General features: G+C 36.8%; 1 protein-coding gene across 1 annotated transcript in view; it reads left to right on the top strand.

The window, feature by feature from the left end:
* Window positions 1–12,823, top strand: part of GRID2 (glutamate ionotropic receptor delta type subunit 2) — a 730,680-nt gene that overhangs the window by 480,492 nt on the left and 237,365 nt on the right. Inside the window, exon 5 of the mRNA XM_027812082.2 lies at window positions 10,205–10,258. Within this exon, the coding sequence (XP_027667883.2) occupies window positions 10,205–10,258 (54 nt within the window). The remainder of the gene's footprint in view (window positions 1–10,204; window positions 10,259–12,823) is intronic.

The following is a 12,823-nucleotide window of genomic DNA, read 5'->3' as shown; positions in this document are numbered from 1 at the left end:
CAGAATATCTGCAATGTGTTTAGAATAGATTTTTTTCTTGGTATGTGTGCCTCAGGGTTTTTTTCATAAGGAGCTTCAAACCTGCAGCAAGTTAGAACTCTATTAAACTGTTTTTTTTATTCTTGAACTCCTATTAGCCGAAAAAATGCTTTCAGTGTGTATACTCGGAGAGGAGCTGAATGCTGAGTTTATGTGTAAGTCAGAAATGCAGGCTCTCTCGCTTGAACCTCTGCCACTGTTGTAGTATGTGAAATGACAGGAGAGGCACCACCATAAAGCCGAAAAGCAAAATGAGCTGATGGCTTTAGTGATATTTTGTCACTTGAAAGGTGACTTTTGTTAATAATGCCTGTGATAGGAAAATGAAATACTTTCTGTTTCAGTAATGTCAGTCTGACGCTTGGCAACAATGCTTTTAAGGCAGACAGTGAAGAAAAAAAAAAAAAAGAGCAGCACCGTTATATTCTGTAGTGCATGATGTTTAACATTTTCCCTGCTACGCAGTCAGACCAGATCTTGAGTTTGCTAACAGATGCAAAAAGAGTTGAAACCACATTTCCATATCACTAATAAAATATGCAACATGCTGCCAGCATAATCTGGGCTGGATTTTTCAAGGCACTCAATTTACATTTAAAAACCTGAATGGAATGGGCAAGTTTTCAAAAGCACTCAGCATCCTGCAGCCCCTGTTGAGGAAAATCTGGCTAACTTATGGATGCTGAGCAATTCAGAAGGTCTGAAATATTCCCTTGATACTCTTGGAAAAAGAAGGTGAACTAAGCCTTGGATTTTCAGCTTGAAGGTATAAATTAAATGGATATGTTCAATAGTTCTTATACTTAAATTCTTTAAGACCATTACAAACAGCAGCACCCACGCCTAGTATCTAGAAAACAATTGACAAAAATTGGCCAAATTGACTACTTTAAATTCAATTGGGATGGTGTTGTTGTTTATTTTAGTATTATTATTATTATTATTAATTTGTATTGCTAGTACCTGGGCTGGACAGCATTTTTTTTTAATGAAAATTGGCTGCTATTAAGAAACTTGTGCTTTGTCTCTGGGATTATTTGCTTGCTTTTAAACAGGGGCAGTTAAAAATATTTGTTCACACTACCAAGTAGCTTTCTGAATCAGTCACCCTGTTCTTGTATTGCTGTTCCCTACTTCCTTCCTTCAAGTTCTTCATCAAACCCCACGTTTTTCACTCTCTTTCTGATAGTGCTTTCCATCGTAATTAACTATTCTTCTTATCATTTAAACTGGTGTAAAGCAAGAGTAACTGCACTGCAACCTATAGAATTACTCAGGTATAAAATCAGATCTGGATGAGAAGGGCAAGGTTATTTAAAATACTACCCTTACATGATTCCATTACAAGTTTTATTTGAATCAATGTCCTTTTGCTGAGTGTAGTCAGCCCATAATAATGCACACTGGGAAGGAATCTTGTGCCTCACAGGAGTATTTTTCTTCAGTCTTAACTGTTCACTGTCTTAATAAAGTGATAACTTTATCTGGTTAATCATGATTCCCGATTAGAAACATTATGTATATGTTTCCATAATGGCAACAGGTTTAAAGAGATAGTAAATATAAATTTGCATATGTTGAAATTATGACAGATACCATTTTATCATCTGTATTTTTTTCCTGCAGCCTCCAAAACTCTCTTCACTAGCAGCCTAATTACCTAAAGCACACATTAAGAATGATCCATTGTCAAATTGACATTCCTTTTTCCTCTACAAGTTAAGGCCTAGAGTTAATGGTGGTTTGTCTGAGCTTCTTATGTCACGTTGACAGGTTGAAAGGTTTCTTTATATCAGTAAGGCTTGACATATAAACCTGCTGCTACCTATGAAGTCTGCAAAAGGTTAAAAGTAGGAATTGAACTTTTGCTTCTGCTTAGAAAAATAACGTGTGTGGATAGAATAAATTTAAATCTATGGAAAACCTTGATTAATCCCCAGATTTCCCTGTTGTGGAGAAATTCTGACCTTGATGAAGTTGGTTACAAAGATGTCAAAATCAGGAAGGCAATTATTCTGCCTCTATTGGATTTGTCAACAGCCTTCAATCTAGAGCAAGTTCACTCAAAGGGTAGCTTCTGAATGTATTCGAGTGTGGGAGATGATGAGGTGTTTAAAACAAACAACACAGTTGGGAGAAATCTCTGCTTCCAGCTCGTAATCCATACAGAGGAGGAAATTTTGAGACTAGCATAGACTTAGGCTTCTTATGTTTGATTCTTCACCTTCAAACGTGATGACAACCGGTTTGATTCAAAGCCCATGTTCAACCCAAATACTCAAGTTTTCTGCTTAGATTTCACACTCCTATGTGGAATTCAGCAATTATTTTTTTTTAAAAAAAAGTAAAAAAGTAAGTAACATGTAAAGAACAAGAGATTTTACAGCATTGATTTAGTACTATCACTATGAACAACATCTAGTTACATATAAAAGAGATCATAAGAAATTCTTAACAAGAAAGGAAGGTATCAGCAATTGTACAACAGTAATGATTCTGAATTTACATGAGAGTTTGAATCACTTTGTTATTTGAAATAAGCAATTTCTATGTGGGAAGTACATTACTGTTCATTGAGAATACTATTCTACTTTCTAGCAGTGATCTTCCAGTGCAGGTAGCACAATGTGCTCATGGTTCCAAGCTAAAGTCAAGTAGTTTCAGAATGGATCTGTGGCGTATTCTTTTTTTGCTTGGAACTTCAGGGAAAGGAATCCCAGAAAGAGATGATGCTCCATAAGAACAAAAATAAGTATTGCCATGTGTGGGTTTTCTCTCTCTTGAGTGAAAATGGATAGAGATTAAAATTAGATTCCAAAAATATTGCCTTTGGTGAAAAGAGATTTTTATGAGCTTCAGTTTCTGGTGTGCAAGAATGAGCTTTATAAATCAGCAACTTATTTCCCTACTGAGAAGCTCAAAGACTAAGAGCAGAGTCACAGAAAAGGTCTTGCTGTGGCACCAGCAGGAAGAAATGGTACAGATAGTCTGATAAAGTGGTGGTAATTTAATGATCTAGCAGTTAGAACACAAAAAAAAAAGAAGAAAAAAAAAAAGAGGGAAAAAAACCAACTTGGAGACAAGCTCAGGATTTCCATGCAAAAATCCTGCAGTGTTTAACAAAGTACAACATACTAAATAGTACAATTCCATACATTTACCTTGCCAAACTTCAGATCAGTTAAGGTAGTCTTCAGTTTATCACCTAACTTTCTTAGTACTACATGTACGTAAGCTATTACAATAGTCTTTAACTGTCAGATTTTGCTTTGCATACCACTGCCTGAGGAGCCATTTATAATACAGGAGATGGCTTTCAGTGCCCAAACTAGTCAAATCACATCTCTTCATTTAAAGGAAATGTTAAGAAATGGCCTCTAACTTCTGTTTGTTTGGTGGTTATTTTTTGGTTCAGTTGGCTGGTTGGTTTTGGTTTTGGGTTGGTTTTTTTTTGAGGGGGTGGGTTGCTTCTGGTCCCACATAAGTATACAGGAAACCTGGCTTTTATTGTATCTTAGTAATCATCACGTTGTTATGTCCCTAGGAAAGAAAATTAGGTAGAGGCATATATTCACCTGCAAAATAGCAGTGGAGGCTCTGAGAGGTTAGTCTATGAAAAGACAGGCAACAAATCTAGTGGGATTGGACAAAAACAATTTACCAGTCTTCCAGCTGGAAGAGTGCAGTTCAGATTACAAGACCACATAAATAGGACATATTGTAGACAGAGGATGTTTGGAAGAGGTTAGCAGGGAGTTTGTGTCCCAGTTCAACTCTTGGGAAAACTAACTTTTTAAATCATTTTCTAAATTATTTCAAAACCAGCCATTTGCAAAACAAGAGATTATGCAATGCCATCTGTTGGCTTTTGTGAAAAATCAAATGGAAAATGTGGTTTGCTTGGTGGTGGTCCAGCAGAAAAAGAATCACAGTCACTACCACAGCTCCTGGTGGAGCAGAAAGTCAGGAGGAAGGCCAGTTCTAGTTGGGACATTTTTCTTCAGTGTTTTGAGAAATGAGTTATGGCATCTGGGTGGCTTGTTGTAGAGCAGTCGCAACAGCAGCAAAGGCAAATCTGGAGCCCAGCAGCTTTCTCCTATGTTTTGAGCAGGAGATATTTGAGATGGCCAGATTCTGTATGGATCTTTTCATACATGCAACATTACTGCTCATTAGATGTTTGCAAGCATGTGTGAAGGTGAATTTTGAAGATCAAGAACAGTTTTCCTGGGTTTCCTATGTAAGAGTCCTGATCTATACCTTGTAGTTTTGGCCCACATCTATGGGCCCAGATGTATAAGGAAGAAGGATGTAGAGAAATTTCTATGTCGTTTTTCATTAAATTACATGCCCTTTTTGTTGGGAAGCTATTTTACTTTCTTGCTTATTATTGCACATGTGAAAAGCTTGCATGCTGGCACTACTACTGCTTTATTTGCCTTAGATTGTCTTGCATTTAGCCCATTTGAAGGTTTGAGCCGAACGATAGAAATAGTTGTGATAAATTGTCAGGCTCTTCTAAAGATTCAGAAGTTCTGGAGTTACTGCCAGTGACAGATGGTTTGTCCTTGCTCATCACTTGTCTTCTTGACAGCATTTTTCTGCTCTCTGCAAAATCTCCCTTGGTGTGTAGTTGAATTCTTCAGAAAATGAAAATTGTTTTCTGCCTCGTCCATGTTCTTGCTCATTGGTTCAATAGCATCCGTGTTTGACTACGTGGAACACCTTCCTCATGAAGCAGAAGTTTGATTTATTTTAATGGGGTATTAGGGGCACTGCTGGAGTTTGACATGAATGCATTTCTAAAGTTACAAAGATGTTAAGAATGATCTTTTATATCTTTTGCTGTGGATTTCTATGACTGAGTTTGAATGGCACCGAGTACTTGACGGGCTGTATCCTTTGCTGCAGGATTTATGCAACTAATGACACAATGTTTTCAAATATTCCAGTGTGAACTCACAGTCTGAGCAGTGGTTGAGTGGGTAGAGAGTGAATTTCTTCTTCAGATTTTTCCACAATTTCATGAAGACTATTTCAGAACTGGCCTGCTAACTTGCTGCTTTGATTCTTAGTACTGGAGAATTATTTGATGTGGCATTAAAAATAAATGAATACTAACAGCCTATAGATGAAAAATGGCTGAATTCAGAAAAATCATTCTCTGAAGCTGTTGGCTATATTGGCTGTCCTCTGCTTGTTCTCTGACACCAATTTAGTTGTGTGAGACAGGAATGTGGGAGTTGCTTGTGGGCATTAGACTGTAAGGATGCAGCTCCCCATTCAAACTGGAGTTCATCTACTTATGTACGTTCCTGCACAGTGAAGGAATGCAGAAATGCCATCTCAACAGCACAAAATGGGATTTTTTAGCATTGCAAATATTCACCCTTTCAGTAAATAGAAAGTCTGAACTGCACAACAGTTGATACAGAATTAATAAGTGTCTGCAGTTAAGAAAGCAAAATCTATTTGAAAGCACAAAAACAACCATCTTGGGTCAGACCAAAGACTGTTCCTGTGTTTTATCTGCAAATGTGGCCCTAAGCAAATACCTGAGGGAGTATTAAGAACAGGGTAGGCATATATGATACTGTCTCCCAATACTCTCCCAGCTAGCAGCTATGTTTAGCTTCAGAGAGCTTTCTGCACTGAATATAGCTTTGTGTGTTTAGTAACCCACCACTGAATTCATGTATGATTTCCCTTAGAGGAAATGTGAAAAGAAAATTTGTCAAATATGTACGTGGGTTTCTTTGTTTTGGAAAGGGTCAACTCTCCTCCATTTAATAGCTGTGCAGGATTTTGGTGTTCAGCTCTCATTATGAATGCACACTCTAGTTTTTCTCAGTTTTAGCTTAAGAGGTGAGCTGCATAAACAATATGTTCACCTGCCTTGTATGGAAATTTCAAATCTGTCCCTTGCCTTTCAGGAGTGCACACAAGCACTGCTTCCTGTCACAGAGCCATTGCACCTTGCATTGTATTCAAACGCTTGGAGTCTTGAAGCCCCTACCTCCTGCACGCCCCCATCGAATTCTTTTAATGCTTCTAGTATACAGCTATCAGATTTCTTTTTCATTACTGCCCTTATGCCTTTGCAAGCATTATGTTTTACTTTCATTATTCCCTGGCACAGAACACAAGTTCATGCCAGCTCACTTGACATGCATGCAGATGTGAATTTCAAACAGAAAAAGATCATTACTCACATGATAATATGTCTTATATGTATACACACACAAATACTTGTTTTAACTTTCTGAATGTACTAGTCATAGAAACTTTTACGCAATTGCGTTACATACTTCTATTGAAGCTATGTTACATGTGCTTTTAAGTTGTGTTCACTTGTAAGCAGAACCAGCCATGCTCTTTTGATTTTTTTGGTTTTTTTTTACTTCAATCTTAATTTTTATCATACCTTCCAAGTGAAAATGCAGTGGCTTTTTTAAGTAAAAAAAAAAAACAAAACAAACCAACAAAAAAAAGAAAAACCCACAAAAAAGCAAATTCAGACAAAGGCGTTGTGGAACATTGTGTCATGATTGTAAAGGCTTGCCGTGTTCAAGTAATGACTGTTTTACTGGTGGATAATTGTATCTAGGTGGTATTGCTGCTGGCCTTAGATATTTTAATTTATTTGTTTTTGGGAACTGATTTAATATAATCTCAAACTTCTAAACTTATGCTTAGTAACTGCTGAATGAGAGAATCTTCTGACTGTGAGATTATGCACGATTACTGTTAGTGTTTGAAGAAATCTTTAGGGTTGAACAACTTTTTCCTTCAAGCATCAAAACTGAAGGTTTACATGGTATTCTATTTATTTTCTTTAAAACAAGAGATATGCTTGTGTGTTTTTCTACAGTGAAAAACATAAGAAGCACAATAATAGTAAAATATTTGAAAGTTATTAATGATGATGATAACAGTACAGTACCCTGCAATTCATATAGACATAGTCAGAATGTGCACTGCCCAACCTTAAAGTCAATTAAATGGACAACATGGGCCATACTGGAAGAAGTGGTGTCCAGAGGTGAGGGACTGAGGTGCGATATCCTGATCTTGCTGAAATGGAGAGCTCTTTTGTGAGTGATATTAGTGGGACTAGGATTTCATCAGGTAAGACTGAATGACCCAAGGATGAAAAGATGGCCTTGAAAACCCAGAGTAATGCTGATTCCCATTTTAGATGTAAATCTATATTTCATATAATAAATTTAAAATAATCTAGGAACTTTCTCAGGGCAACATCAGTAATTTTTTTTAAGCACCCACTGTCAATACTAGAACAAGCTTAGGGTGGATGGGCTAAGGAAAATGCCAAAAAGTAGCTTCTGGCTGACCGAAAGGGAAAATGAATTCTTAGATCAGAGGCTATTTGTAGCCCATTTAAATTTAGCATATATTAGTTTAAGTGTCTCTGAGTATGTTACAAGTTCAACTCAATTTGACATAAGCTTTTTGAAAATGGCTTTAATATGTAGATTCATGAATGCATAAACTTCAATGGATAAAACATGATCTTTCTGTTGAGGAGGTTCAACTGTAAGTAAAAAATTGATTCATTTCATCTTATTATGTGCAAGTTGTGAATAAATCTGTCACAGGTAGCCTGAGCTGTTTGAAATAATAAGAGTGACTTCTGAGACCAGGAAGCCTCTTTCAGAGTCTGGCTTAGGTGGTCTGTCTGCTGTACCTAATAAAGACAGTGACATTTAGAACCAACCGTACTGTGCTGAAAAAGCCTTGTCCAATCGAAATTTGAGAAGCCTGGGCTAAATAGATACAAAGAACCAAGTATTTATAAAGAAGCTACATAAACTGAAACCAAAGTTTTAATAGAAGATAAACTGCATTGAAATCTGATCAGCCAAAACTTCAGGTGCAAGGAAGAAATCAACTCTGCTTTTACTGTGTTACTAAAAACCAAACAGAAAATGTGAATTTTCATTTTGTGGATTCCTTCATTCTGAAGTTTCGGTTGACTGACATTTTGAAACAGAGAAAGAGCTTATGAGCCCTTTGTGGAACATTATTGTCTTTGTCATTCCCCTAACACCTCTGGGAGCCTTGATTTTTAGGGAGTTTCTACAGAAGTTAGGACAGACAAGGTTGCCAGGAACTTGACAAGAAACCAGAAAATGTCAGATGTGCTGCTGCTTTTTTTTTTTTTTAAAAATTATTTTTGGTTTTTATTCTGCTTGCTTTCAGCAGCAGAAATATATGCAGATTGACTAGCAGAATCGGTTCTGCTTCAGTAAGGTGGTGATTTGTTTTGTCTTATAGAAAATTTAAATGGCATTGCTTATGTTGTAAATGTGAAACACTTTCTGTGCTTGGGAACTTTATATAAGAAGCAAATGCTCCCTTGAGAGCTTGGTTACTATTCTGTTGATTTTTAACTTTTCTCTGTGCCTGGATGTGTTTGTCTTTCAACTGGTTTGATATGAGAGATGTGATTAGAACACCCATGCTCCAGTTCAAGTATCCTTTATCCCTGGGTCTGCTGTGATGCTTTCCATCGCTTAGCTATTCAGTTTCTATCCTGTTCCTGTACATGTGCTGTGTGGACACTACTGTGGAGAATGCAAAAGAATGTCAAAGCAACATAACAAAACGTTGTCACGACAGAGAGAAATGAGTCTAAATTTTGTATAAAGTGAGGACCCTGATTCCTACTGCTAATAATATTGAATTTTTCCAGGAGCACATTATCAGCTATGGCATTGATTTCCCCTCATTTCTTTTTCACTGGTGATGTGAGAGTTTCAAATAAGAAGTCCATTCATATACTGTTGCTCTTTCCTTTTTTCGCAGTATCTCCAGATCAGAATTTCCAATCTTGCCTATCATTTTACTAAATAAGCAGTGATCTCAATTCTAATGGCCTTTGAATTAATAATGAAGGTTATCAGTACGCGGTCTTTTGCTGCTGTTTAAGATTTGTGGCCACTTAAATTGTTCTCCTTTGGACATGGCCCAATATAAATTGCAGCCATCCTTGGCAGCTGCTTTTTGTGTTGGTCATCGTTAAAAGCCAAACACGACCACTGTGCAATGGTCCAAGTAGTAACAGCTCAGCACTAGTCATCTCTTTTAAAATTAAAACATTTTAAGTTCCAAGCCTTGTTTCCATTTATGTCTGTCTTTGATTATTTTATTATTATTATTATTATGGGATTCAATGCAGTTTTAAGTATGCAGCAGTTTTGAATTGTGAATGAAGATGAGCATGGTGGTTATACATAAAAAATGGGATTGATTTGGTTTTAAAACTATTTGTGTCAATGCTAATTTAATTTCATTTAGAAAAAAAATGTAAAGGTGTCCAGCCTTTTTTATACTTTGTTTCTGGCCTCCTTCCTGTCGAAGATGTCTTTCCTAGCTAATGAAAGCAGAACAAACGTATTTTTTTCCCCTCTTTATTTCCACTGCAACAGTGAATCAAATATGACCCACAACAAAAAGTGTAGTGGATTCAAGGAAGGAAAGAATAGGGCTGAGTTAAAGATCAGTTAGAAAGTACATTTTCAGTCCAGTATAGAGGCAACTCCTGGAAAAATTTTCAGCAAAGGAAAGGAGATGCGTGGGCGGACGATTAGAGGCCCTCTGTCCATGAAGCCTTGGACAGACTATCATTTATCATCCCTGTGACAGCCCTTTTTCTCAAGAGTACCCTTTCCTCCCCGTTCTTTGCATTTCTATGAACCCCTGTATTTGTGGTGGGAGATTTTTGGTTTGGCCTTGTTTTCTTTTTTTGAATTCACCAAAGTAAGCGTACACTGGAAAGGCCTTAGAGGCAGGAGCTACAGAAATCTGACGAGAGTTACTTGATATTCATTTTCTGCCTTCTTCTCTGTTGCTCTCTCTCAATACACAATATTAAGGCTGAAATTATTTCATTTTCTCCTCAGTCAACTGAAACTTATCCTTGACTGTGATGCTGGCAATGAAATGTATTTTCCAAGTTTGATTAGCAAGTCAAACAATAATACAAATGCTTCTGCAGAATTTTGAGAAAGGTTCTCTATCCTCAGTTGAATAACAAAGGTCTTGGAGAGCACGGCTTTTGTCATTTGCAGAGAGCATCCCTTAAAATTTTTTTTCTGGCTTTCACAAGCAAGCTGACTGATAGCTGGTTTGTTCTCTATTTCAGGTCGTGGAGACTAATTTGGTTGCTTTTGACTGTCACTGGATCATTATAAATGAGGTAACTGTCAAGTGAACATTGTTGTTTACCATGAATCCTGTTTTCAGGCTTACTGGCCGTATTCATGTTGATCTTGACTTTGGCAACAGGAAGTAGTAGCAACAACAAAGTTCAGGCATGCTGGGGGGAGTGGATGTTGCTTAATAAAAATAGAATTACAAGTTCTTAGACTTCACTGGTTTATCTTGCCTATTTTAAGCAGAAGAATGAAAAAAAACCTTTCCTTCTGAGTATCTTGAGATTTCATATTTCACTTGAACTGACTGTTTTTAAAGGATCTTTTTAAGGTCTTTTTCATATGTAATCATTCTTAGTGGAGTGCTTGTGTTTTGTTTATATTTTAATTTTCTTGATAGTAAAATCCCATCTTTCCCTTCCCTAGAATTCAATAATGGTTGATACACAAACCTTTTGATATTGTTGAGATGCTTTTTGGTGGACTTCTGGATCAGGTCATACGTGAATGTTCATGAAGGGAAAAAGAAAGGAAGTTAAGCTGAGATCCTATTTTAAAACAGAAATAAGTTCTTCCGTGAACACTTGTCAGCTAAAACATGACAAGTCAATATGTGAAGTGGCTTTGCATATAAAACATTGAACAATGCACTTGTTTGTAGATTTGACAACATTCAGATTTATCTTCTGTTTTATGGAAAACGATTTAGGTCCAGAACAGCTGAATTCACTGAGGAGGTAACTCTCCCCTGACATGTAGATCGTGCAAGTACTGTATATTCTCAGCATAAAAGATTGCTTGGAGACATTGTGTGTAAATTCCAGGTCTGCTCTCCGGATTTACTGCGCACTTCTGTTTTCATACTTAATTTACAAGATTTTCATTAGTACAGTGTGCTAACTGTGAGATAATTTAATCCAAAGCATTGTTTTTTCAAGGTTATAGTAAGTTCTAACATTGTTGCAGTGGGATTGTACTATGGCCTACTAGTCTAAACCAATGGATTTTTAGTCAGTTTTCCCCAGAGAAAAAAATGCCTCGGAAAGTGCTGTGAGGACAATCCAGGTCTAGCAGAAATTTTTGGTCTGGGTCCTGCATTGCTCCTGACCAGCAATGTGTGTGTTTTCCAGCACTGAATGGAGCTGGTCGAGAACCCAGTTTTAAGATACAGATGGTCATGCGGACAACATACCTGTTTTCTTTTTCCTGTCAGATTAAATTAGAATTTACTTGTAGCAAGTGGAATCTTGAAATCATCTCTATTGTTCAGGTTTAACACTTACTATTTTTTAAAAATCATTAACTAAATCTAAAGCAGTCCATCATTAACTGCTATATCAATAGATTAGACACCAGTTTCTTAAGCAGGTCCCAGATACTGGCTTGCTCTTCAAGTTAAAGATATTGCCACTGTTTTTTCATTTTAAATCTTATTTGAATTGGAAAGTTCAAAGGAAGGTCCTTGCTTTTAGCTGTGCCAGCTCCTCCACCCTTAAAAAGCAAAATAAAGCCAAAGATCCATTCCTAGTGTTCATGCTTTCTCTTTGCTTTTTATTCAAAAACTAGTGTCTCAGTGGGGAAAAAAATGCTTCCTGAGCATTGTTATTTGCATGTTGCAGCAGATTAAATGGCAGACTGATAGAAGTGTTTACCACTCAACTGCCTTCTCCACTCCAGAACTTTCTCTGTGCTCGGTGGTCCCAACAGCTAGGAGAACTGAATGACATACACAGAGAAACGTACGTTATCCCTTCTTATACATGAAATGGGGAAAGCCATGATTAAGTTCATTCTAACAAACTGTGCTGCAAACCACAGCCATTAAAATCTCTGTGTCTTGTTCAGTCATTCCTGCTGTCGGTTTTAAAGAAGGTGAACATGTTTAATGCCATCTGAGCTTAATCTCCTTCTGGACATAAATCCATATTCCCACTCAAGAAATTTACTTTCAAGCTCTATTTGTTTCAAAATGCTAATAATCTCTATGTTGTGGACACAAAAATCAGATTAACAATAAATAGGATTTGTAGATAGTGATATGGAAAGAATCATGTTTTGTCCTATTTTTCCTTATCACTATGATGAAATTACAACATAAATTTAAATATTTCCTGATGAATGTTGCATAACATTACTTGCTTATTGCAACATTTTACCAGTGCAGTAATGAGATTGCAGTGCCTCCACTTCAGCAGTGTAAGATTTGGAAATGCAGTGATTTATGGGGCCCTTACTGTGTGATGTGTAAAATAGCTATTTCAACATTCAAGTCCATTTGATATGGTTGTTCATTGGCTGTTGATGACCACAGTAATTCCATATAACTCTGAAATTATCTCAGAGCTCTATCTGTTTTGTTGCTTATATGAATCTTTTATGACATCTTAAGACAACTTGGACATCTGTGTTTGTGTGCATGTATTGGCTAAATCAGAGTGCCAACTAAGTAACTGTAATGTTGCTCCTCTGGCCTTCTAATTTGAAATTCTATGGTGATCTAGTACAGTGAAAATGCATTGGTTTGCAAAATCCATATATTTCCTTGCATTATTCCTTGCATTGAGATACCAAAATAAGCTGGAATTGTCTTTCCTTTTCCATCACTGTGC

The sequence above is a fragment of the Falco cherrug genome, chromosome 1, assembly GCF_023634085.1.
Source record: "Falco cherrug isolate bFalChe1 chromosome 1, bFalChe1.pri, whole genome shotgun sequence".
NCBI classification, from domain to species: Eukaryota; Metazoa; Chordata; class Aves; order Falconiformes; family Falconidae; genus Falco; species Falco cherrug.
The sequence above is the reverse complement of the archived record's forward strand: the minus strand, read 5'-3'. Positions and strand labels throughout refer to the sequence as shown.